General features: G+C 36.2%; 1 protein-coding gene across 3 annotated transcripts in view; it reads right to left on the bottom strand.

The window, feature by feature from the left end:
- The window catches only part of KLHDC10 (kelch domain containing 10), a 61,571-nt gene that overhangs the window by 19,718 nt on the left and 17,269 nt on the right, over positions 1–24,584 (bottom strand). The window contains exon 2 of one of the 3 annotated variants that reach the window (XM_069586955.1): positions 9,463–9,549. The exons of 1 other annotated variant lie outside the window; for it this stretch is intronic. In XM_069586955.1, coding sequence (XP_069443056.1) covers positions 9,463–9,549 — 87 coding nt within the window. Of the gene's footprint in view, positions 1–1,406; positions 2,108–9,462; positions 9,550–24,584 lie in introns of those variants that run through there. One more of the 3 variants, XM_069586958.1, reaches the window with a different exon arrangement.

The raw sequence follows: 24,584 nt of genomic DNA, 5'->3' as shown, positions 1-24,584 counted from the left end.
AAATTAACACCACATGCAATGAAATGAACACAATATTACTTCAGTTGGTATTTCAGCCCCAAATGTATAAGCTGAATGTAATCATGAAAAAACACGAGAGAAACCCAAACTGAAGGACATATTACAATATGACTAGCCTGTACTGTTCAAGAATATCAACATTAAGGCTAAAGATACATGAGAACTGAATGCAACACGTGATCGGGGATTTTATTTTACTATAAAGGACATTTTTGGAAGAACTGACAAAATCCAAAATGAGGTCTGTAAATCTGATAATAGTGTTAATTCAGCCCATTATTTATAGTGTTAATTTCTCAGTTTTAATACTTGTTCTGCAATTACATAAGAGAGTATCTGTTTTCCAGGAACAGACACCAAAATATTTAGGGGTAAAGGAGTATTGTGTCTGCAGCTCAATCTCAAATGATTCAAACAGAAAAACAAAATGTATATACATATGTATTACAGATAGAGAGGGGAGAAGAGAGAAGAAAAAGAAAGAGGGAGCTGGATAAAGCAAATGTGATCAAATGTTAACATCTGCGGGATCCAGGTAAAGAATACAGGAAAATTTTATCATTCTTTTAACTGTTCTGTAAGTCTGAAATTATATAAAAAGAATATAATCTCTAGCCATTTATCCTCATCTTTTTGTATCATCAGTATGCTTTCATTGTTTTCTTGTTTTCTTTCCTACGTATGTTAAAATTTTCTGTACAACTGTAAATAGACATCTTCTATTTTTTAATTCAGTTCAGTTGCTCAGTCATGTCCGACTCTGCAACCTCAAGAACTGCAGCATGCCAGGCTCCTCTGTCCATCACCAACTCCGGGAGCTTGCTCAAACTCATGTCCATTGAGTTGGTGATGCCATCCAACCATCTCATCCTGTCATCCCCTTCTCCTCCTGCTTCGATCTTGCCCAGCATCAGGGTCTTTTCCAGTGAGTTCTTCACATCAGGTGGCCAAAGTATTAGAGCTTCAGCTTCAGCATCAGTCCTTCCAATGAGTATTCAGGACTGATTGCCTTTAGGATTGACTGGTTTGATTTTTTAATTGGTTAATATATGGTCTGTAGCCCACCAGGCTCCTCTGTCCATGGGATTTCCCAGGCAAGAATACTGGAGTGGGTTGCTATTTCCTTCTCCAGGGGATCTTCCCAACCCAGGGATAGAACCCAGGTCTCCCACATTTCAGGTGGATTCTTTACTGTCTGAGCCACCAGGAAAGCCCTCAGGCAATTGTTAATATACAAGAAAGTAATTCATCTTTAAAGTCTAAATTTTATCTAACTAATTTTCTAAATTCTAGTATTAGTTATCATTAGTTAATTATCTTGAATTTTATAGTAGATAATCATCCTGTTATTAATGGCAATTTGCAGCTCTTTCTAATATACATACCTTTTTTTCCCTCCATCTTTTATTGTATTGGCTGAAACCTTCAGAACAAGGTTGAATGGTGGAGATGACAATGGGCACTTCTGTCTTGGTTTTCACTTTTTCAGAGGATACTGGTAATGTTTCACCATTATATATGAAATTTGCAATTGGTTTCTTATATAGTCTATCAATAAAACAAACTTTCTTTTATTCCTGGATGTCTACAGATTTTTTTGATTTAAAAGTCTTATTAAAATGTATATATAGAAAAGGGCAGATATCATAACCAGGAATGAGTATGATTTAAAATAGTCATTATTAAAATGTATATATAGAAAAGGGCAGATATCATAAGAGTATAGTTTGATGGATTTTAATCAAATGAATACAGAGTATCAAATTTTATTAAATGTGTTGATTAACAGAAAAATCAAATTGTTTCTTTTAACCTTTTAAAGTACTATGTTCCACAGATAAACCCAATTTGATCTTGATTTTCTTTATATTACCCCTGCCATCTTATATACATATATACATACATATATATATATATATATACACACACACACAGTTTTTTAAAAATCTGTCATTCTTTCTTACTGTTCCATTTTCCCACTTACCTAATCTTACTGAAATAATCAAGGTTTCTTTTTTCCTCAGTTGAGCTACATACTATTACCCCCTAATATTCTTTAAAAACCCATGAGTTTGTATTTCTATAACAATACTAAGAGTAAACGAGGCCTGGAAAGAAACTTTGCTATTAACGGTGGTTACTTCTGGGAAGGGGAATAAGGTGAGGAGTAAAGATGTGAAATGGCATCTTGCTTTTTTAAGTTCTTTTATTGAGAAATATAAGACATGTATAGACATGTCAAAATATAAGACATACATAATTATAAATGTATAGTTTAACAAATTTATCAGAAAGGTAACATGGAACCATCATCTAGGTCCAAAAATAGAATATTGCCAGCACACAGATGCCCCCCTTACCTGCCCCTTTTGATTACAACTCTCTCCATCCCACTGGCTTCACTTTTAGAGAAAATCTATTTCCTAACATTTTACAGCAATCATAAAACTTGCTTTCTTTTAACAGCCTGATTATACCTAAGTATGAACCTCTAAACAGTCCTGTTTATTTTGGCCTAGTTTTAATGTGTATTTGTATAGAATAATACAGCATGTTTTCTTTCTGGGATCTTTCATTCACTATTGTGTTTCTGAGATACATCCATGTTGCTGGGCTTAGAGGTGGTCTGTTCATTTCCACTGCCAAATAGTGTATGTCTTCGTATGAATACATACCACAATTTACCCAGTCTATGTTTCGTGAATGGACATTTGGCTTGTTCAAATCAGTGGTTCTTAATGTTGCTATAAACACTTCCGTACATGTTTTCAGGTGTATAGAGATCTATATTTGTTGGCTGTAAATGTAGAAATGGAATTTCTGAAGTCATAAGCTACGAAAATCTTTACTAGATAAGGCCTGTTTACAAATTATTTAGTATTAATGTCTTCAGTCTTTTAAATTTAGCATTCTTGTAGACCTAATTCACCATGGTTTTAATATGCATTTATCTCATTACTAATGAGGTAGAGCACCTTTTCTTGTTTACTGGCCAACTGGATTAATTCTTTCAGGAAGTGCCTGCTCCAGCCTTTTATACATTCTTGTACTGAGATGTCTTTTTCTGATTGATTTGTACAAATTTGTTATATATGCTTGAGATACGGACATTCATTTTTCACCCTATATATTTCCATATTAAATTTTAATAAGCATATATTATACCTATAAATCCTAAAACAAAAAATTATAAGATCTTTAGTACAGTTTTACTTTCTCCCTAGTTTATTTAAGTCATCTGAAATGTTAGAGAATATTTCATATATATATATACACACACACACATACATACATACACATGCATATATATTTTTTATTATTCTGTATATTTAGAAATCTTTTGTTATCAATTATACCAGGTTTCACAGTCCCTGTATTTCAGTGTAACTCTAAAGTTTTACTGTGTTTTTTAAACATCACCACTTCTTGTGCCCAAATCTTCCCCTTTCTTGGATTTGTTTTCCATTTTACTGGGAATACCTCTTCAAGTAATTTTCTCAAAAAAGGTGTTTCCCATACTTTCAGAGTATTTTGACTCCTATTTAAACATTCAAATATTAGTGAGGCTGGGTACAGTTCTGTGTTCAAAATAATTTTCCCTCAGAACACTGAAGGCACTTATTTTCTAGAAAACTATATTATATCCCAAACCAGTCTGATTCTTAATCTCAAGTCTTTCTATGTAGCCTGTTTTCCATCTTTGGAATCATAAGTAGCTCAGTAATGTACAGATAGATGCTTTTCGCTTTTACATTTCTCTAGCTTGTTCCCTGGTAGGCTCTTTATACTTGAAGATTCAGTCTTTCTTCAGCATAGGGAAATATTCTTTAATTCTTTATATTTTCTCTTTCACTGTCTTTCCATATGTACCTCTATAAAATGAATACTGGATCACTTAGATCTATCCTAATAGCATAATTTTCCTCATGTACTTTCTCTTTTTGTCCTGTTGCTTTATGGTCTGTAAATTTCCCCTACTTTAGTTTTGTAAAAATTGGTCTTAAGTCTGTGTACTATTTGAGTTGGACACAACTGAACGACCTCACTTTCACTTTTCAGTTTCATGCATTGGAGAAAGAAATGGCAACCCACTCCAGTGTTCTTGCCTGGAGAATCCCAGGGAAGGGGGAGCCTGGTGGGCTGCCGTCTATGGGGTCACACAGAGTCAGACACAACTGAAGTGACTTAGCAGCAGCAGCAGCTGTGCACTATTTAACTAACTGCATTTTATTTCAGCAATCAAATTTCAATTGGAGCTAAATCTTTAACCACTCCTTTTTTTCTGCACAGCAGTTATATTTTTATTTGTAAACCCAATTTTCTCTTGATTCTGAGGGAACTTGCTGTGATCAGAACTTCCTCAAGTTCCATTCTGTTTCCTTGGTATCTCTATTTCCACAGTCAGCTGTTTCATTTATTCAGCTACTAATCTTTTTTCAGGTTTTGTTGTTGTCCAGTTGCTCAGTAGTGTCTGACTCTTTGTGACCCAACTGAGCATCCCAGGTTCAGCAGCGCTCCAGGTTCCTCTGCCCTCTACTATTTCCCAGAGTTTGCTCAAATTCATGTCCATTGAGTTGGTGATGCTATCTACCCATCTCATCCTCTGCCACCCCCTTCTCCTTTTGCCTTCTACATCTTTCTCAGCATCAGGGTCTTTTCCAATGAGTCTGCTCTTCAAAATAACAGATTTCTTCTACAGTTGTATTACTCTGTCTCCAAACTTCCAAATGGGAGATATGTTTGACTGTGGGTCTCTGCAGGTATGTGGTATACTCACAGACAGGTTTCTCTTTAGAAGTGGAGAAAAAAAAAAACAGTTTTTCCAAAATATTTTGATGGTACAGTCATTTAACATACCTCAGTCTTCAGTGGTGCTCACTTTCTTCTCCCACATTCCATCCACCTCATTCAATCTGTTGTGGAGATCCACTACCTAAAGCTCTGCTTTGCGTTCACACTCTCCAATCCCAGGTCCACTGTCTGTTCAATCCCCTCTCCAACAAACCCCCTACTTTGCTTGAAGAACTGTCCTCAGAGCAAAAGCCACTGCTCTTCCTCGCTGGCTCAATGGTAAAGAATCTGCCTGCCAATGCAGGAGGTGCCGGTTTGATCCCAGGGTGGGGAAGGTCCCCTGAAAAAGGAAATGGCAACCCACTCCAGTATTTTTTTCTTGGGAAATCCCATGGACAGAAGAACCTGGCAGGCTATAGTCCACGGGGTGGCAAAGAGTTATGTTTAGTTATGTGACTAAACAACAACAATAACAAAGCCATTGCCAGGGAGGGAGAGAAGAAGTAGAGGAAATAAAAGTTTTGAAGGCAGTCTCTTAATTATTTGCCCTGATGTTCCATTTTCCCCCAACCTTCTCCTTCCTCCTACACCTGCTGGTTCTAGGCTTAGAGTTTCAGGAAAGAAGTTCCATTAAGCAATTCTCTTTCAGCATGCAGCAGGAGTACCTACTTGGGGTTGCATTTTATTCTGTTCTGGTTTCTCAATCATTATAATTCCAACTGTTTTCTATTACCCTGAAATTCCACCAATTTTCTGGTATTATAACAACAGCAAGAATGACAGCAGCTACCATTAAGTCGATACTGGCTGAACGTAAAAGCTCTTGAGTGCTTTGCACATATTACCTCTCTTGATACTCACAGCAACCCTAGGAAGCTGGTATCATTATCATCATCCTAATTTTGCAGATGAGGAAATTGAGGTTAAAAAAAGAAGAAAGAATAAGCAACTTGCCCAAAGTCACACAGTTGGTAAAAGCCAGAGCCTGGATTCAGACAAGAGTAATCTGGCTTCAAAGCCTCCCTTTACTGTTTTTCAATACAATTATGATTCATTCTTTTTTATATGTCTGTTTTATAATTTTCAGTAATATGTGAGAAGTATGGGAGAGGAAATGGGTATAATCAGACCATCATTTTGCAATGAAAACACAGTCTTCACTACACTGATATTGTTTTCACACTACTTTTTACATGGGTAGAAAATATCTTTTAGAAAAGATACAGGATCTAGTGAAGGAATCTAGTGACAGAAAATGAGTACCATGAAACTGTTTCATCAGAATCAAAAGAGGTAATGTGTAGGAGTCCCAAAATGAGAGGCTTAAAAGTGGCAATTTCAAGAGTATAGATAACTTAAAAAAAAAAAAAAACTAAGGAAACACTAAACTGCATTTTCATATTCTCAGCAACTCATTAGTTTGCTGTCACTATCACCAGAAGGAAGTAAAAAATGTACTAAAATTTTAGTCCCATCCTATTCTCTTGACAGCAGCTTTACAAATAACAAATTCAACTCAAATACATGTGATACACCTACCACATGCACTGTGCTACAAACTGAAGATAAAGAAATGAAAGGCAGTGTTCCACTGTCCCTGCCCTTACAGAGCTTACAGTCTACGGCAGGCACAAAACAAGTAAACACATGACTGTAACTCAGTGTGATCAGTATTATGATACAGGCAGCTACACAGAGGGTGCAATCAAAACAAAGAGGCAGGCTTCCAAAGAGGTTTCCCTAGAAATAACTCTTAGACTGAGTGTCCAAGGACATGCTTTTATTGGTTTGGGAAGTTTAAACTGAATTTATTATCCTTTCCCTCAACCTGCCCTTCCATCCATCTAATACAACACCTGGTAAAGAGAAAATGGTCCACACAGAAAGCTGACGCTTTCTTGGCTTTTCCCTCCTCCTCTTCAAGTGGTCACTAAAGCTCATCTAATTCCACTTCATTACATTTTAAATCCATTACCTACTCTCTGGTCCTACTATATGTAACTACCTTAGTTGAAATCTCCATCATTTCTCACCTTGATAACTCTAGCAACCTTGTAACTGATCTTCCAATTAAATCTCTTTGCTAGTTAAATAAACTGATCCTAAAAACTCCTCAGGGACGGTGCCCAACTTGATCTGGACCCTCTCCAGCTTCTATCCGCACTCTTTCCCACTCTGCTCAACTTCCTACAGTTCCTCTGAAAGACCGTACTCTGTTCTGCCTAACTGCCTCTACTCAAGCTGCTTGGTCCCCATGAGGTGAGATGTTCCAACCCTGCCCTGTTAACACCTACTCAGACTGCTCGTGTATCTCTTCTGAAAAGGCATCCTGATGACTTCCCTTCCTCTGTCCTTCCCACATGTTCAGTCAGGTACCTCTTCTTGCGCTCCCACACCATACTACCTCATCAGGACATTTACCACAAAGAATTACACGTTCAAATTATTCTGTAATTATGTCTTTACCTGATTCTCTAGTATCTAGATGACTGAGATAGCACAGAACCTGTTACCCAGGAGGCAATCAAAAAATACTGTAAGAATGAAAGCATGAATGAACAAACAAGGTTAGTTAAGTCTGTGAAATCTGATGAGATAACAGAAGGAGATAATGGAGAGGACAGAACGTTGGAGTAATACCGATCTTTAGTGAGCAGGAAGAGAAGAAGCTAGTATAGGAAACGGAATGAACAATCAAAGAGGTTGGAAGAAAACATCTCAGATTGTACATCAAAGTATAACCCAAAAAGAGAGAAAAATTTAAGAAGGTGCAGGTGGTCAACAGATCAAACACTACAAACAGGTCAAAGGTGAGAAATAAGACAAGGCCCTGCGTCAGGGGCGGCCACTGGGGGGTCCTGATGTTGCTGGTGCTGAGTTTAGTCCCCTCAGTCTTCTCAGCACAGTCAGTCCATCTTCCTCAGCCATTTTTTGAGGCAATTTAGGGCTTACAAAAATAACCAAAGGTATGAAACTTACCTGTACTAATCTCTTTTTTCTGTGATTAAAACATTGGAAAAGAGAGAATATACGAAAGAAAATAAAATCCCACCAACCAGACAAAATGTTATTTCACCATTTCCTCTGGTTTTTTTATGTTTATATTTGTACAAAATTAATATTATATTGAATTTTATATCCTAACTACATAATTGCTTAATTATACTTAAGTTTAGTCAGCCCAAGTTAGCTTTCTCATTATAAATCAATAAATTAGCATTTTAATCTTTTAAATAGGAAAAAGAAAAATTATGTTATAGAATTAGATGTACTGCTTGGCCACATGTACACAATGGTTTTTTGTCGGTTTTTTGGGGTCACATAACACTAAAATTACCTCTTAGTTTCTATTAATACAATTATTTTTGCTAGAAGATAGCATAGCAGGAATTCCCTGGTGGTCCAGTGGTTATGACTAGGTGCCTTCACTTCCATGGCCCAGGTTCAATCCCTGGTCGGGGAACTAAAATCCCACAAGCCATGCAGTGCAGCCAAAAAACAAAAGAAAAGAAAAAGAGAATTCTTAAAAAAGGTAGCATAGCACCCTCTGTATCTTATCTTGACCTATTTATTTTTTCATGATCTGGAGCTTGGCTGCTAAAAATAGATTAGGCACTAGAAACAGGAAACATCTTTAGCTGCTGCAGGACTTTTCTCTAGACTTTTTTTTAAAATAATCTCTTTAGTCAAAATTAGATAAATTGGCTTTTAAATAAGGTCTAAATTATAATATTAAGAATGTTTGTCTGAGAATTTTGTTATATCTAGAAAAATAGTGTGAACCAGAGTTTTCAACCCTCTTCTGAGATTTTCTTTTTTTCAGTAGGAATATGTTTTATTGAAAAAAAAAAACCAGAAAGAATGAAACCTAAAAGTAAGGTTACTAGGTCAAAGGATGTGAACATTTTTAAGGCTTTTGATACATACTGCCAAATTAAATCCAGAAAGGCGGTGTTAAATTTGTACTTCCTTCAGTATATGAGTTTGGATTTCCCCATACCATTGCAACACTGAGTACTTTTATTTTTAGTCTTCGCTGACCTAACAGGCAAAAAATCTTATTATTTCAGTTATGTTTATAACAATAGTGAAACATCTGCTCATATTTATTGAGCTTTTTATTATTTTTTATTAATTGTTCATGTTCTTTTGCCTATTTTTCCAATGGGTATTTGTTTTTAAACTATTGATTTGTAAGAGCTCTTTATATATTCATGATACTAACCATTTGTTACAAATATTTCCCCCTTTTATCTTTTTATTAATGGCTTCTGACATACAAATTAACAGTCATATAAATTGTATTTCTTCCTTAAAATCATATTTAGAAAAGCATTTCCCATACTCTTATTTTATAAATTATTCAAAGTTCTTTTTAATATATTTACAGGGGAATAACACTGATATCAGTGAGATGATTTTATTTCTACCATCTAATACACATGAAGTGATTCTAACTTCCCAAAACTTATAATTACAATTCCAACAGTGCTCAATATGAAATACAGGTTTAAAATTAAAATTCTAGACTTTCCTTAATCCAATTTTAGCTGTTCAGACAATTTTTAAAAACCAGAGTTTTGAGTTTAAAAAATTCAAAGCTCCCTTTAACCCATACGAAGCACATATCTCTTGCTAGTTATCACCCACCTCTCAAAAACCTGTTAGGGATCCTTATGATGGGACAGGACTGAATGAAGCGCCTCCTAACTGGGTCCCATCGTATTTTCTTCTTACCTGTTACCACAATTATCAGCAATAAGTCAGACACATACAACACATGGCAAATAATACATAGCAACTGTAGTTAAAAAGACAGAAAAACAGGAAACAAAACAATACTTGAATACAGAAAGAAATGATGTAAAGTAGCATTTAACCCTGTTTTGGAAGTCAAAACAAAATCAAATTAATATATAAGCAGTGATGAAGGTTTTCAATTCATCCCCAAAAGAATATGAACAATTATGTGCACCATTTTTCAAAATTCTGGTTCAATAGAACATGCATTCAATAATCACCAATGCCATCTTGTGGCAAAAATTTACCAGGAGCTTTATAAACAGATCAGAAACGATGACATTTTTAAAAGTCAGTTAATGTTAAAAAGGGAGCTCTTACTAAAACTAATTTGATATAACTTAGGCTCCTGTTCTCTTCTGGGTTTGGTAATTCTTTTATCAGTTTTATGGTTAACAGGATAAAGCAATGGGCATCATTCTTTAAATATGAAATAAGCTGAACTCGATAAATTAAAATTTTATGATAGCAAATGAATAAAACAAACATTTAACATTTGACAATTCCACTGTGGGGGGAGAAAAATAAGGAAAATTTTCTATCTTCACAGGAAGCAAATTAACTGCAAATTAATCCCGATTAAAACTTGTTTTCTTATAATATAGAAGAAAATGCAAAGTGTTAATGGGATAATTTTGTCTCTTCTCAAAGTTTTGATAGGTCCCAAAGATAGCTCTTATAGGCAATAAAAACAATTAACATTAGTATTGAATTTAAAGTTTACAAAGAGCTCCTATACATGTTATCTCATTTGATCCCCACAATAAGCCTGTACGGATTCAACAGTCATTTCATTAAGCACCTGCTCTGCTGTGAGCCCCAGGCTAGGCTCCACAGTAGCCAGAGGAGGCTATGACTCCTAGCCTCAAGAACTCATGGTCTTCTGAGGAAGGCAGATGCCTAAACAAATAATTACATTATAGTGAGGTAACTGCTATAACAGGGGCAATAAAAACACTTCAAGGTAGATATTATCATTTTAATTTATAAGTAAGGAAGCTAAAAAAAAAAAAAAACAATAAGTGACTTAATGCCAAAGCCAGGAGTCAAGCCTGGGCAGTCTGACTCTTAATACATGCCTTCTTTCTACTACATCACACTTAACCTGTCTCAAATTCCTTAGAAAGCATATAGTTTTTTTATTTTGGCAGCTGGAAATATCTTAGATGCAGCACTTGTATGTAGAGATATACAAATTCTGCGTAATGAAATGGCATTACCTGTACATATATACTTAATATTGTGGAGGAAACAGACGTGTGGGCAAAGGAAATAATTATTTATTTTGCAGAGTTTATCTGTTAATCCTCTAAGTCTTTTAAATCAGTAGTTCCCAAATGTTGGCCTATGGTCCACTGCTGGGCTAAGGTAAAGATTTACCAGAACAACACAAAATAAGAAAAATATGGACAAGGCAGTGAGTTTTTTAAATGCTAAAATGTTCCATTTAAAAATCTATCCTTTTTTCAGAAATTAGCAACTTCTGTTATTAAATATTCTTTTGTGAGATGAAGGTGATAAAAAATGGTAGCTGATTTTGTTTTTTAATATTCTTTCTTGGAAAAACAGAAATTTTGCAAGCCTGTTTGTATCCCCAAATAGATACATATTTTTAAATTTATAGGTTTATGGCATCCAAAGATTGGAGAACCACAGCTTTAAATCAATACAATACTTGTCGATCACTCATAAGTCCAACATTGTAAAACCACACTATCAAAGGATACATAAGATGCATAAGAAACTTCCCTTGCCCTCAAGGAGCTTATATTCTAATTAGGGAGACAAGACAAACACATAAAACAATTAGATAGCAATACGAGACAAAATGTAACAAGTGATTAGCTTAAAATTTGACATCTTTATGTATCAAAAGCATTGAAATGTACATACCCTTTGACCCAGCTATTCCACTTCTAGGAATTTATTCCTAAAGAAACAATTATATATGCATGGAAAGATGTATGGACAAAGATACTACGGTATTATTTATAATGGTAAAAAATCTGAAACACTTTCAGATTCCAATCATAGGGAGATGGTTAAGTAAGTATGCTAAGTAAACATACTTAAATATATTCACATTCTACGCACCACTAAAAAATACATACAAGAGTATTTACTAACATGAGAAGACATTCACAATATATTGCAAATGAAAGGTACAGGTACAAAATAGCAGTAGCGTATTATACCATATTAACAAAGAAAAAAGTATATATAGTCATGAAAAATTCAGGCAGGATATACATCAGATTTTAATTGTGGTTATCTTTGGGCCGTTATTAAGAGCAATTTTGTTTTCTTTTCCTAGTGCTGTCTCTATTTTCCAAGCTTTCTCATTGAGTACGTATTACTTTTGGACTAGAAGAAAAACAATACCATATTACTAATTTTTTCTGAAGCAATGATAAGAAAATACCATAAAGAAACATATCAAAGTGCTAACAGTGGTTATGATTCAGGTTGAGGATTATCACTCCTTTTATATTATCCCCAACTTCTAAGACATACATTATTTTATAGTGGAAAAATATAAAACAAATTTAGATAACAGTGAGGGAGTAATACTGAAAATTACTGAACCAAAGTTGTAATCAAAAATTCTTTTTGATGTTTTTTCAGAATTTGTCATACATCTTTGGCGTGCTTCTCTGTCAGCAACCAACATAAGTCTGTCAAAGGCACAGGCTAATATTGACTCTGCAGAGGGTTATTCAGGCGAAGTAGGCACTAACTTCAGAAGCCTTGTTTTCTTCCTTTAGCCAAAGAGCAGATAAAATGAGAAGTCAGCAACATACCAAATATATCTTTCTGATTTCAAGTAAACATATTCCTGAAATTTTGTTCATTGAAGCTTTAATTTTTATATATATGAGTGTCAGTCTTCATTTGTGATTGCTTCTACTCTTCAAAACAAAAACCATAATTTTCCAATCATTTCATCAAGATTTTATTTTTGGCTAGCTTTTAAGTTTTTCCTGTTTATTTATTGTACAATAAATATGATGTAGTCATCAATAATCAAGACAGTAGGCTGAGCACATTGCAAGCAACTCCCCTCTCCCCAAAACCTCACAAATAACACAAAAGCCATTTTAAAAAATATATAATCAAAAAAGAACAAGAAATGGTCTTAGTCAATCACTGAAAAATGAAAAAGGGATAGAATCAGCTTAAAGGAGGTTTATCACAGTCCTACACACCCAGAGTAGAGGGCTATTGCAAATGATCTGAACAGCCCTCAGAGTTAACTAAATAAGCCCAAAGGTGAAAGCAGAAAGAACAGAAATAATTTACAGAATTTCAGCATAACTGGTTAGGAGTCGTTGCTTCCAGATGAGAACAATGGCATCAAACTAGAAAGGTGTCACTCCCCAGGTAGGAACAATGAGTATGCAAACACTTGGATCAAAAAGACAGGACAGAGCTCTGGGTGGATATTAAATCCTAGGAAAAAGGGGACAGACATTGGAGAAGACTGGCAATTGTGTATTCCATCTCTACCCACAGTCAGTGGAGACTCGCTGCAGTGAACAGATGTAACATTCACAGGAATGCTAACAAGGACTCTCAAAGAAAGATGAGTGAGCACAAAACCAAGACTCAAACATGAAAAAGGTATTAATGTTACAAAAAGAACTCACACCCAAAGAAAGAGAGCTAACAAATTAAACAGAGTAAGACCTTAGATTAGGTAAAATTACTATCCTGAGATATATCAGACAGCAATACATTTATTTAAGAAGAGATAAATTGGAACTTTTAGAAATTAAATTTTGATCATTTAACTAACAAAAAAATTAATTAAGGATGAAAAAAAAGAACAAATTAAGTTACTAGTTTAAAAGATGGAGCCAAAGAAATTCACCTGAATACAGTATAGAAGCAAAAAGAGGTGGGAAGCATTTTAATAAGATATAAAAGGAAATTGAGCAATTATTATAAAAATTCCACCTGCTTTTTTTTGCAGAAACAGACAAGCTAATATGAAATTTCATATGGAAACACAAGGAACTCATAAAACCAAAACAATCTTGAAAAAGAAATGAACTGGCAGACATACTTCCTGGAGTCAAAGCTTACTGCAAAGACATAGTATTCAAAACTGTAGTACTGGCATAAGGATAGACATGTGTATTAATGGGACAGAATTAAAAGAGTCTACAAGTAAATCCATATACATCTGGTCAATTGACTTGACAAGGGTGACAAGATTACTCAATTAGAAAAGCATGATCTTTTCAACAAATGGTCCTGGGACAACTAGATATACTTTCAAAACTAGAAATCTGTATCAACTCAAACTCTCACTCAATTGTGAGAGTGAAATTAAGACATTCTTAAAATTTTTTTTATTATTTTTTTTGGCTGTACCGCATATCTTGTGGGATCTTAGTTCCCCAACCAGGGATCAGACCCATAACACATGCAGAGGAAACATGGAGGTTTAAGGACCACCAGGGAAGTCCCTCCCAAGACATTTTTGAATGCACAAAGACACAAAATTTTTGCTTCTCTCAAGAGTTCTAGTGAAAGAATTACTCAAAGATATATATCTAGAATTTTTTTAAAATTCAGTAATAATCATCAAAGTAAAAGAAAAGAGTAAGCAGAGAAGTACTGACTTACTAAATAAGTGTTTTAGTAAAACAAAAGCTTACTAACATTCAAAAGTATACTCTCAGGTGATACTGACAGAAATAATTGTAAGGGTAAAAAGAAGGGCTGGGAGAAGGGTAAGTTCATGAATGGTTAAAAAAAAAAGATACAGAGGGTGACTAATATAGATATTGATGAAAAATATAAACTTAAGTATTATGTAAAAATTTTAAGATGGCTTCATTCCAAACATTTAAGGCAGACACAAATGCGTATAGAGAATAGAGAATCTCATTTATGAGACTAGTAGAACCCTCATATCAAAGTCTGATAAAGATATTAAGAATCATTAAGGTCAACATCTTTTAGAAACACAGGCACAAAAATTCTAAACAAAATATTATCAAATCAAAATTACATACAGAGGATAACACATCATGACTAAGTGAAATTTGTCCCCAAAATGTGAGACCGATAAAAAATTCAAAAATCAGTATAATTTACCACAAAAACAGAATAAAGAGGAAAAACTATACAATCATCTCAATAAATGCAGAAAAAGCATTTGATAAAATTAAACACCAAGCAAACTGGGAGAAAAAAAATAACTTACGCTTACACAAAAACTTGTCCATAAATGTTCACAGATCAAAACCTGACCAACTTTCCAATGAATCAGAATGGGTAAACAAACTGTGGTTCTGTCTATACCATGGCAGACTACTCAGTACCAATCAACTATTGATGGGGGCAACAACTTGGATGGCTCTCAAGGGAATTATGCTGAATAAAAAAAGCCAGCATCAAAAGGATACATGGGAAAAAAAAAGGTTACATGATTCCACTTCTATAACATAACTGAAATGATGAAACTATACAGAGATGGAGGACAGACTAGTGGGTGCCAGAGGTTTGCCAGGAAAGGTGGCTGTGCCTGTACATGAGGGGCCCTTGTAAATGGATCTGTGCCGTATCTTGACTAGGTGGCCATGAAAATCCACACGTGACAAAATTACACAGAACTCAAAGCACGTGCATAGACACACACATGAATTAGTGCATGTAAAACTAAGGAAATCTGAGTGAAGTGAGTTGATGGTATCAATGTCAATTTCCTGGTTGTGTTACTATGTGATAGCAACAAGATATTATCATCTGGGAAACTGGATGAAGGGTATATGGATCTCTCTGAATTATTCCTTACAACTGCATGCAAATTTACAATATTCCAAGGTAAAAAGTATGAAAAATAAAAACCAGAATGAAGAAGAAAAACCTAACTATGTTGATATGGAGCAGACTGCATTCAAAATGACATATCAGAAACAAGAATGAATATTTTAACAATCAGAACTATTGACAGAGAACTCGATCTAAGAATTCTAGTTTAGATGATATGGTCCTACTGCCTCATACAATTCAATATTTATAATGAATTTCAAAAGAGAAGCAAATTAATACAGTATTCAGAATCACTGCATGGTTGTGCAGACTGCTTACTGCATGAGAACTCCATGCCAAGTGGATAAATGGGAGCTAAAGTTCAGCCTGCACTCTACTCCTAAGGTACTCACAGAACTATGTCTACCTGTGCCATGGTACACTTTGGGCTGACAGTGACCAACTTGTTAAGTAAATTACTTCCTTTTAAACATAACAGAAATGACATTTACTGAGTATACATGTACATACATTTAATTTTAAACATCTGTCTTTGCCTTTCAAAATAAGATCTGAACCTGTATCGATTCTGCTGTGCTGCCTGGGTACAGAGTATTTCTTAGGAGGCTTTGGTTCTGCCTCAAATCCTTTTTGAAACGAAGCAGTATATAAATTAATACAAACCAAAATATGAGTTACAGTGCTATCCTGTGCTGTGTTCCGGTTTAGTCATGCATTATGTGTGTGTATATATGTCTGTGTGTGTGTGTGTGTGAAAACAACTGTATTCCTTAATAAAAACACTCTTCCAAGAACTCATTTAGTCCTTACCACAACTCAGAGACAGACAAAAATTATGATCCCAAATTTACAGATGAGGAAACTAAGACACAGAGAGATTAAGTAATTTGCCCAAGGTCACTTAGCTAAGTAAGTAAGTAAAAACTCCGGGATTCAAATCCATGCAGTCAATAATGCTCATAACCACAATTCAATTTGGCACCTGAAAAAAGTATGTGTAATAGAGGCACTTGATAAATACTTGTTAAATGAATGAATGAATACTGAGGCAGTAATTCTCAACCAAAGGTACACTCTCCCAACTCCTTAAACAAGTTACTCTCCTCTCCCAAGATTCTCCATTATACAGTCATTCCTCAATATCAACTGGGGATTGGTTCCAGGACCCCTTACAGATACCAAAATCCAAGGATGTTCAACTCCCTTATTCTATAAAATGGTTAAGGCTTAAGTGGGCATACAACCTACTCACACATCTTCCTGTATACTTCAAATCCTCTCTAGATTGATAATACCTAATACAATGTAAATGCTATGTAAGTAGTTTTACAATGTAAATTATCTGTAAATAGTTGCCAGAGTGAAGCAGATTCAGTGTTTGCTATTTCGAACTTTTTATTTTCCCCAAATATTTTTGATCCGAGGTTGGCTGAATCCATGGATGTGGAACTCGTGGATAGAGAAAGCTAACTGCATCATTATACTGCCACTTAATTAAGAATAAAACCATAGCAAGCCATTCCTAACTACTGGAGTAACTGTTAATACTTTCCATCCGTTAGGTTTTGGGAGTCAAACACTGTGAAGAGCAACTGTGCTGGCAACTTGCAGCTCACTCTGACTCTTTTTGGGCCTTCAAGCAGCATGCAAGCAGCTGTTGACTGCTTGCTGGTTTCTAGTGAACTTCCCAGATACAGGCAAAGGAAATGTATCTTTAGGGAGCTAACAATATTGAGGCAAAAGCATCTATTTGTTCCCCCAGACATCAGATGTTATATCTGCTGTCTTTTAACCACATTCCTTATTTATTTTAAATGCTCCCATTTTCACATGTATCTGCTTATAAGCCAACTCTATAAATAAATGGTAAATGAATGAAAATTGCTGGTTCTCACCTTTTCGTTGCTTGCCATTTCTATTGGTCATTAAAACATACTCATTTCCCTTGCCATGCTTCATTTTTCTGTTTGCTTTCACTTTAGTCTCTTTGCTCTTCTGACATTACCCCTCTAACACATGTAGCAAAAGGTAGGCCTATCATAGATTTATTTTATTCTATAAAAATAATCACAGCACACTGAGAGAAATCTTCAAATCTTAAGCTATTCTTTGTCATTTCAGTTTATATTATTAGTTATTCAAGTACTACTTTACTGAAAAAAATTGGGCTCGTTGGATGAGTAGTTTTGTCTTCAGAGGAGGGAGGGAGCACAGGGGGAGCTGTAACTAAACTGTTCCAAAAGGTAGCCGTGAAACCAGTGTTCATAAATGATACTATCCTTCCTTAGAAATAGTAAAAATAAAAGAGGCTAAAATTTTTACAGATTAAAAATTAATCACAAAGTACCGTAATTCATAAACTTCTGTTAGATTGAAATACTATACCCGGATCTAACAAACAAAAATTCTAGGAACACTTCTAATTTAAAATAACATCATCACAGGCTCCCAAGACTTTGAAATAAAGTTTTAAATAAAAACCCACCCTTTTGGACCAGTTTAATCTTTTGATAGGAAAGATATAACTATAAGCACATCACCAACTATATGTATACTAGATGATCTCCAAAGCGCTAAAGATTCTACCATTTTCAACAGAATCAGAAAGGCTTTAATCTTAGAACTTACCCAGTGCAATGGTTCCTGAGATGCTGGACTAGATGGTTCACTGCAAGCTTATTAAAAAATATAAAAACAAAAAGCAGATTACCAGGTCCATTCCAGTAGGTCTGGTACATTAACTTTGGTAGGGAATTGGGTTCCACTGAGACTAATAAAAATTATGGCTCTTCCCAGGAAAATGCACATATATGTTCACAACTTTACATATGATATAATCCTCTGAAGACTATCCACAGACTTGTGAATGTATAGACCCCCCAAGTTAAAAAATTAAAAAGAATTTAGACCCAGAAAGTTACAATTGTTTTCAAAGGGTAGTTAAAGGAAGAAGGAATGGATTTATTCCATATTCTACCAGAAGATACAACTGAAAAACTTTAGACCCAGAATATTATAACTGTCTTCAAAGGGTAGTATTCTACCAGGAAACATAACTGGGAGAAACTCAAAGTTGCAGCTGAATTTAAGGCAAATCTCTGTAACAATTACAGACAACATATAATCTGACAGCTCTCTTTGCAAATAGGCAACCCATTAACTGAAGAGATCAAAATAAGCAGATCTCTTTAAATAGAGATTTAAAAAAAAAAAAAATTAGAGCTATTGTGAAAAGGTTTCCACACTGGATAGAAGATAAAGCAAGATGACTTCCAAGGTCTTTTTCAATTTTAATATTTTATGATTCTAAGGCGTTTTAGAGTAGGGGAAAAGGGAAAAATTAAAAGTCATTTTAAAACTTTTTTTTACTCCTTATCTATGTTAATGTGGCTTTTTTTTTAATTGAAGTATAGTTGATTTACAAAGTCGTGTTGATGTGTGCCTGTCTATAGCAAAAGGATCTGTATCAAGCATATCAAATTTTTCTACAACCCTAAAAAATAATCTGATTAGCTTCTTTGCTAACAACTACATATCTGAATCCTAATTATACTGAAATGAAAATTTATAGTAATAATTCACCCAAGAGCTAGACTACACTGTTTGGTCTTTACTTGCTCCTGGATTTCTTGTACTTTGTAACTTGAATTTACAGAGAATAACCTCTTTCCCTAAAAACATTTCTGAGAGAGAGAGAAAAAAAAGACTACGTACTCTATGAGTATAGATGTTAGCAGACTAAATATGAAAAACAGATTTTTAAATCAAATCATTTTGACAAAGCCTGCTGACCTAAACTTTTGCAACCTCCCTCCTTTAAGGAACACTGAAGACGGGTAGCTCCTTACAGACACAGAGTCCATGCTATTTCTCAAGTGAAGCTGAGGAACTCCTAAGGAGAAGGAAATTCAGAAATTCCAACAGTCAAACAAGTATACCCAGAAATGCCATTTATTATCTTTGCTATTCATTGTTTCTTGATTAAAACTAGAAAAGTGATCAGTTTTGAAAGTGAAGACATACTGTTTTCTATGAATTAACTTTGCTTTCTCTCAAGTCACCATTTTCTATTGGTAAATGCAGTGTCTTCCAAGAAAAGATCTAGAGTGACCAATGGCAATGAGAGCTTGTGGTGGACTAAATCTAGCCAAAAGCAACAAAATATTCATTAAATAATTAATTTTTTAACACTGGATTTTTTAAAAACTTAAAATTTGATATTTAGAAACAAACTATCTGAAAAATTGGTAATAATCCTGTTATGTAATAAGCAGAGAGCCAATATCTTAAATGCAACACTAAAAAAATACCAGATATGAATATGGCCAAAATACACGATTTCTAGTAAGATATTTGCATGAAGCATTATATTCAGAAATAGATATTCTTTTCTTAGAAACAAAAATTACAAAAAGTAACATTTCACAAGAACACTTGCACTGAAGTATTCTTTCTAAAAATGCACAGATAAATTTTGGACTTAAAATCAAAACTGAATAGAAAAGATTTTGTTACAGCTTTGAGAAGTTATTTTTCTCCTTGAATGCTTTCCTCAATGTTTTCCTTTGTATATGCATAGTATTTAAAGCTAAAGACATTACCTCTTTCTAAGGTACCCAATTCACATTCATTTCAGTCACTCAGTCGTATCCCGACTCCTTGCGACCCCACGGACTGCAGCAGACCAGGCTTCCTGTCCATCACCAACTCTCAGAGCTTGCTCAAACTCATGTCCACTGAGTCGGTGATGCCATTCAACCATCTCATCCTCTGTCGTCCCCTTCTCCTCCTGTCTTCAGTCTTTTCCAGCATCAGGGTCTTCTCCAATGAGTCAGTTCTTTGCATCAGGTGGCCAAAGTACTGGAGTTTCAGCTTAAGCATCAGTCCTTCCGATGAATATTCAGGACTGATTTCCTTTAGCATGGACTGGTTGGATCTCCTTGCAGTCCAAGGGACTCTCAAGAGTCTTCTCCAACACAATTCAAAAGCATCAATTCATCAGTGCTCAGCTTTCTTTATAGTCCAACTCTCACATCCATACATGACCACTGGAAAAACCATAGCTTTGACTAGACAGACGGCAAAGTAATGTCTCCACTTTTTAACATGCTGTCTAGGTTGGTCATAGCTTTTCTTCCAAGGAGCAAGCATCTTTTAATTTCATGGCTGCAGTCACCATCTGCAGTGATTTTGGAGACCAAAACAGTGAGGCTCTCTGTTTCCATTGTTTCCCCATCTATTTGCCATGAAGTGATGGGACTGGATGCCATGATCTTCATTTTGTGAATGTTGAGTTTTAAGCCAGCTTTTTCACTCTCCTCTTTCACTCTCATCAAGAGGCTCTTTAGTTCTTCTTAGCTTTCTGCCATAAGGGTGGTGTCATCTGCATATCTGAGATAATTGATATTTCTCCCAGCAATCTTGATTCCAGCTTGTGCTTCATCCAGCCCAGCATTTCGCATGATATATTCTGCATATAAGTTAAATAAGCAGGGTGACAATATTCAGCCTTGATGTACTCCTTTCCCGATTTGGAACCAGTCTGTTGTTCCATGTTCAGTTCTAACTGTTGCTTCTTGACCTGCATACAGATTTCTCAGGAGGCAAGTCAGGTGGTCTGGTATACCCATCTGTTGAAGAATTTTCCACAGTTTGTTGTGATCCACACAGTCAAAGGCTTTGGAAGTAGCCAATAAGGCAGAAGTAGATGTTTTGCTGGAACTCTCTTGCTTTTTCAATGATCCAATGGATGTTAGCAATTTGATCTCTGGTGTCCCTGCCTTTTCTAAATCCAGCTTGAACATCTGGAAGTTCATGGTTTACATACTGTTGAAGCCTGGCTTGGAGAATTGGGGCATTACTTTGCTAGCGTGTGAGATGAGTGCAATTGTGTGGTAGTTTGAACATTCTTTGACATTGCCTTTTTCTGCGATTGGAATGAAAACTGATCTTTTCCAGTCCTGCGGCCACTGCTGAGTTTTCCAAATTTGCTGGCATATTGAGTGCAGCACTTTCACAGCATCATCTTTTAGGATTTGAAATAGCTCAACAGGAATTCCATCACCTCCACTAGCTTTGTGTGTAGTGATGCTTCCTAAGGCCCACTTGTCTTGGCATTCCAGGATGTCTGGCTCTAGGTAGGTAATCACACCACTGTGGTTATCTGGGTCATGAAGATCTTTTTTGTATAGTTCTCCTGTGTATTCTTGCCACCTCTTCTTAATATCTTCTGCTTCTGTTAGGTCCATACCATTTCTGTCCTTTATTGTGCCCATCTTTGTATGAAATGTTGCCTTGGTATCTCTAATTTCCTTGAAGAGATCTCTAGTCTTTCCCATTCTATTGTTTTCCTCTATGTCTTTGCACTGATCACTGAGGAAGGCTTTCTTATCTCTCCCTGCTATTCTTTGGAACTCTGGTATATCTTTCCTTTTCTCCTTTGCCTTTAGCTTCTCTTCTTTTCACAGCTATTTGTAAGGCCTCCTCAGACAACCACTTGACCTTTTTGAATTTCTTTTTCTTGGGGATGGTCTTGATCACTGCCTTCTGTACAATGACATGAACCTCTGTCCACAGTTCTTCAGGCACTCTGTCTATCAGATCTAATCTCTTGAGTCTATTTGTCACTTGCACTGTAAAATTGTAAGGGATTTGATTTAGGTCATACCTGGATGGTCTAGTAGTTTTCCCTACTTTCTTCAATTTAAGTCTGAATTTTGTAATAAGGAGTTCATTATCTGAGCCACAGTCAGGTCCCAGTCTTGTTTTTGCTGACCGTATAGAGCTTCTCCATCTTTGGCTGCAAAGAACATAATCAATCTGATTTTGGCACTGACCATCTGGTGATGTCCATGTGTAGGATCTTCTCTTGTGTTGTTGGAAGAGGGTGTTTGCTATGACCAGTGCGTTCTTGGCAAAACTCTGTTAGCCTTCGCCCTGCTTCATTTTGTACTCCAAGGCCAAATTTGCCTGTTATTCCCGGTATCTCTTGACTTCCTACTTTTGCATTCCAGTCCCCTATAATGAAAAGAACATCTTTTTTGGGTGTTAGTTCTAGAAGGTCTTATAGGTCTTCACAGAACTGTTCAACTTCAGCTTCTTCAGCATTACTGGTTGGGGCACAGACTTGGATTATTGTGATAATGAATGGTTTGCCTTGGAAATGAACAGAGATCACTCTGTCATTTTTGAGATTGCATCCAAGTACTGCATTTTGGACTTTTGTTGACTATTAAGGCTACTCCATTTCTTCTAAGGGATTCTTGCCCACAGTAGCAGATATAAAGGTCATCTGAGTTAAATTCATCCATTCCAGTCCATTTTAGTTCACTGATTCCTAAAATGTCAATGTTTACTCTTGCCGTCTCCTATTTGACCACTTCCAATTTACCTTGATTCCAGGTTTGTATGCAATATTGTTCTTTACAGCATCAGACTTTACTTCCATCACCAGTCCCATCTACAACTGGGCGTTGTTTTTGCTTTGGCTCCATCTCTTCATTCTTTCTGGAGTTATTTCTCCATTTTTCTCCCGCAGCATACTGGGCACCTACCTACCTGGGGAGTTCATCTTTCAGTGTCATATTTTTTGCCTTTTCTTACCGTTCATGGGGTTCTTGAGGCAAGAATACTGAAGTGGTTTGCCATTCCCTTCGTTGGTGGACCACATTTTGTCAGAACTCTCCACCATGACCTGTCCATCTTGGGTGGCACTACACAGCATGGCTGATTGTTTCATTGAGTTAGACAGGGGTGTGGTCCACATGAACAGTTCGATTAGTTTTCTGTGATTGTGGTTTTCATTCTGTCTGCCCTCTGATGGATAAGGATAAGAAGCTTATGGAAGCTTCCTGTTGGGAGAGACCTGGGGGAAAATGGGTCTTGTTCTGATGGGTGGGGCCATTCTCAATAAATGTTTAATCCAATTTTCTGTTGATGGGCAGGGCTGTGTTTCCTAACTGTTGTTTGACCTGAGACCAAACTATGGTGGAGATAATGAAGATAATAGTGACCTCCTCCAAAAGGTCCCATGCATGCACTGCCACACTCAACCTTGCAGCAGGCCTCCAACACTGCAGGAGGCCACCGCAGACCAACGCCTCCAAGGGAGACTCCTAGACACTTACAGGAAAGTCCGGGTCAGTCTCTTATGGGGTCACTATTCCCGTCTCCCAGGTCCTGGTGCACACAAGGTTCTGTTTGTTCCCTCCAAGAGTCTGTTTCCCCAGTCCTGCGTAAGTTCTGGTGGCTCTATGATGGGGTTAATGGCGACCTCACCCAAGAGGGCTCCTGCCACACCCAGGTCTGGTGCACTCAGCATCCCTGCCCCTGCGGCAGGCCACTGCTGACCCATACCTCCACAGGAGACACTCAAACACTCACAGGCAGCTCTGGCTCAGGCTCTGTGGGGTCTCCCTGTGTGCACCAGGTTTTGTTAGAGCCCTCTGAGAGTCTCTGGTGGGCCTGGGGTTTGATTCTAAACACAATTTTGCCCCTCCTACCGTCTTGCTGGGGCTTCTCCTCTGTCCTTTTCAATTCACATTAGAAAATTCACATTCCTGCATCAAGTTTGCGTACTTCTGTGTGTTTTAAGGAAATTATTTTATGTGACACCAAGATGTTTGCAGCTAAGCTTTGGTTTGATCAATTACACATCTGATTCAAATTAACTGGGTTGATAGTTTGCTGAAGAAACCATATGGCAAGAGACACTGAGTAAAAAGGGAAACAACTTTTCTAAAAAAGCACCATTCAACTCCAATGACTGTTTACCTCATCTTTTTTTTTTTGGCTTAATTACTTCTAATTTCATTGGAGTCTTTAGACAACTCAACGCTCACACCTTAGATAAGGCTTGGAGAAAACTGACTGACAGTATAGCACATATGAAAAAGAAGAGCATGAGCTAGAGCTGAATTTTAAATGCAGCAGGAAGCTACTAAGGATTTTGATCTGGGAAGCAATAATCAAAGTTACGCTTTGGGGAGATTAATCTTGTTTCAGTATGTAGAATGAAATAGAAAAGGAAGACTGAGAGTGACAAAAACATTACAGGTTTCCCCTGTTATCCTATAAGTAGAGTGTTCCCAATGAAACCTTTCCTAAGCAAAATGGTGTTATGTGAAGAAGCAATTACCTTAATTACCTCTGTGCTAACTGAGGTACAAAATAAATCCTGATAAAACCCA

The sequence above is a fragment of the Ovis canadensis genome, chromosome 4 (genome assembly GCF_042477335.2).
Source record: "Ovis canadensis isolate MfBH-ARS-UI-01 breed Bighorn chromosome 4, ARS-UI_OviCan_v2, whole genome shotgun sequence".
NCBI classification, from domain to species: Eukaryota; Metazoa; Chordata; class Mammalia; order Artiodactyla; family Bovidae; genus Ovis; species Ovis canadensis.
Note: the sequence above shows the minus strand (reverse complement) of the source record. Positions and strands in the feature narration are given on the sequence as shown.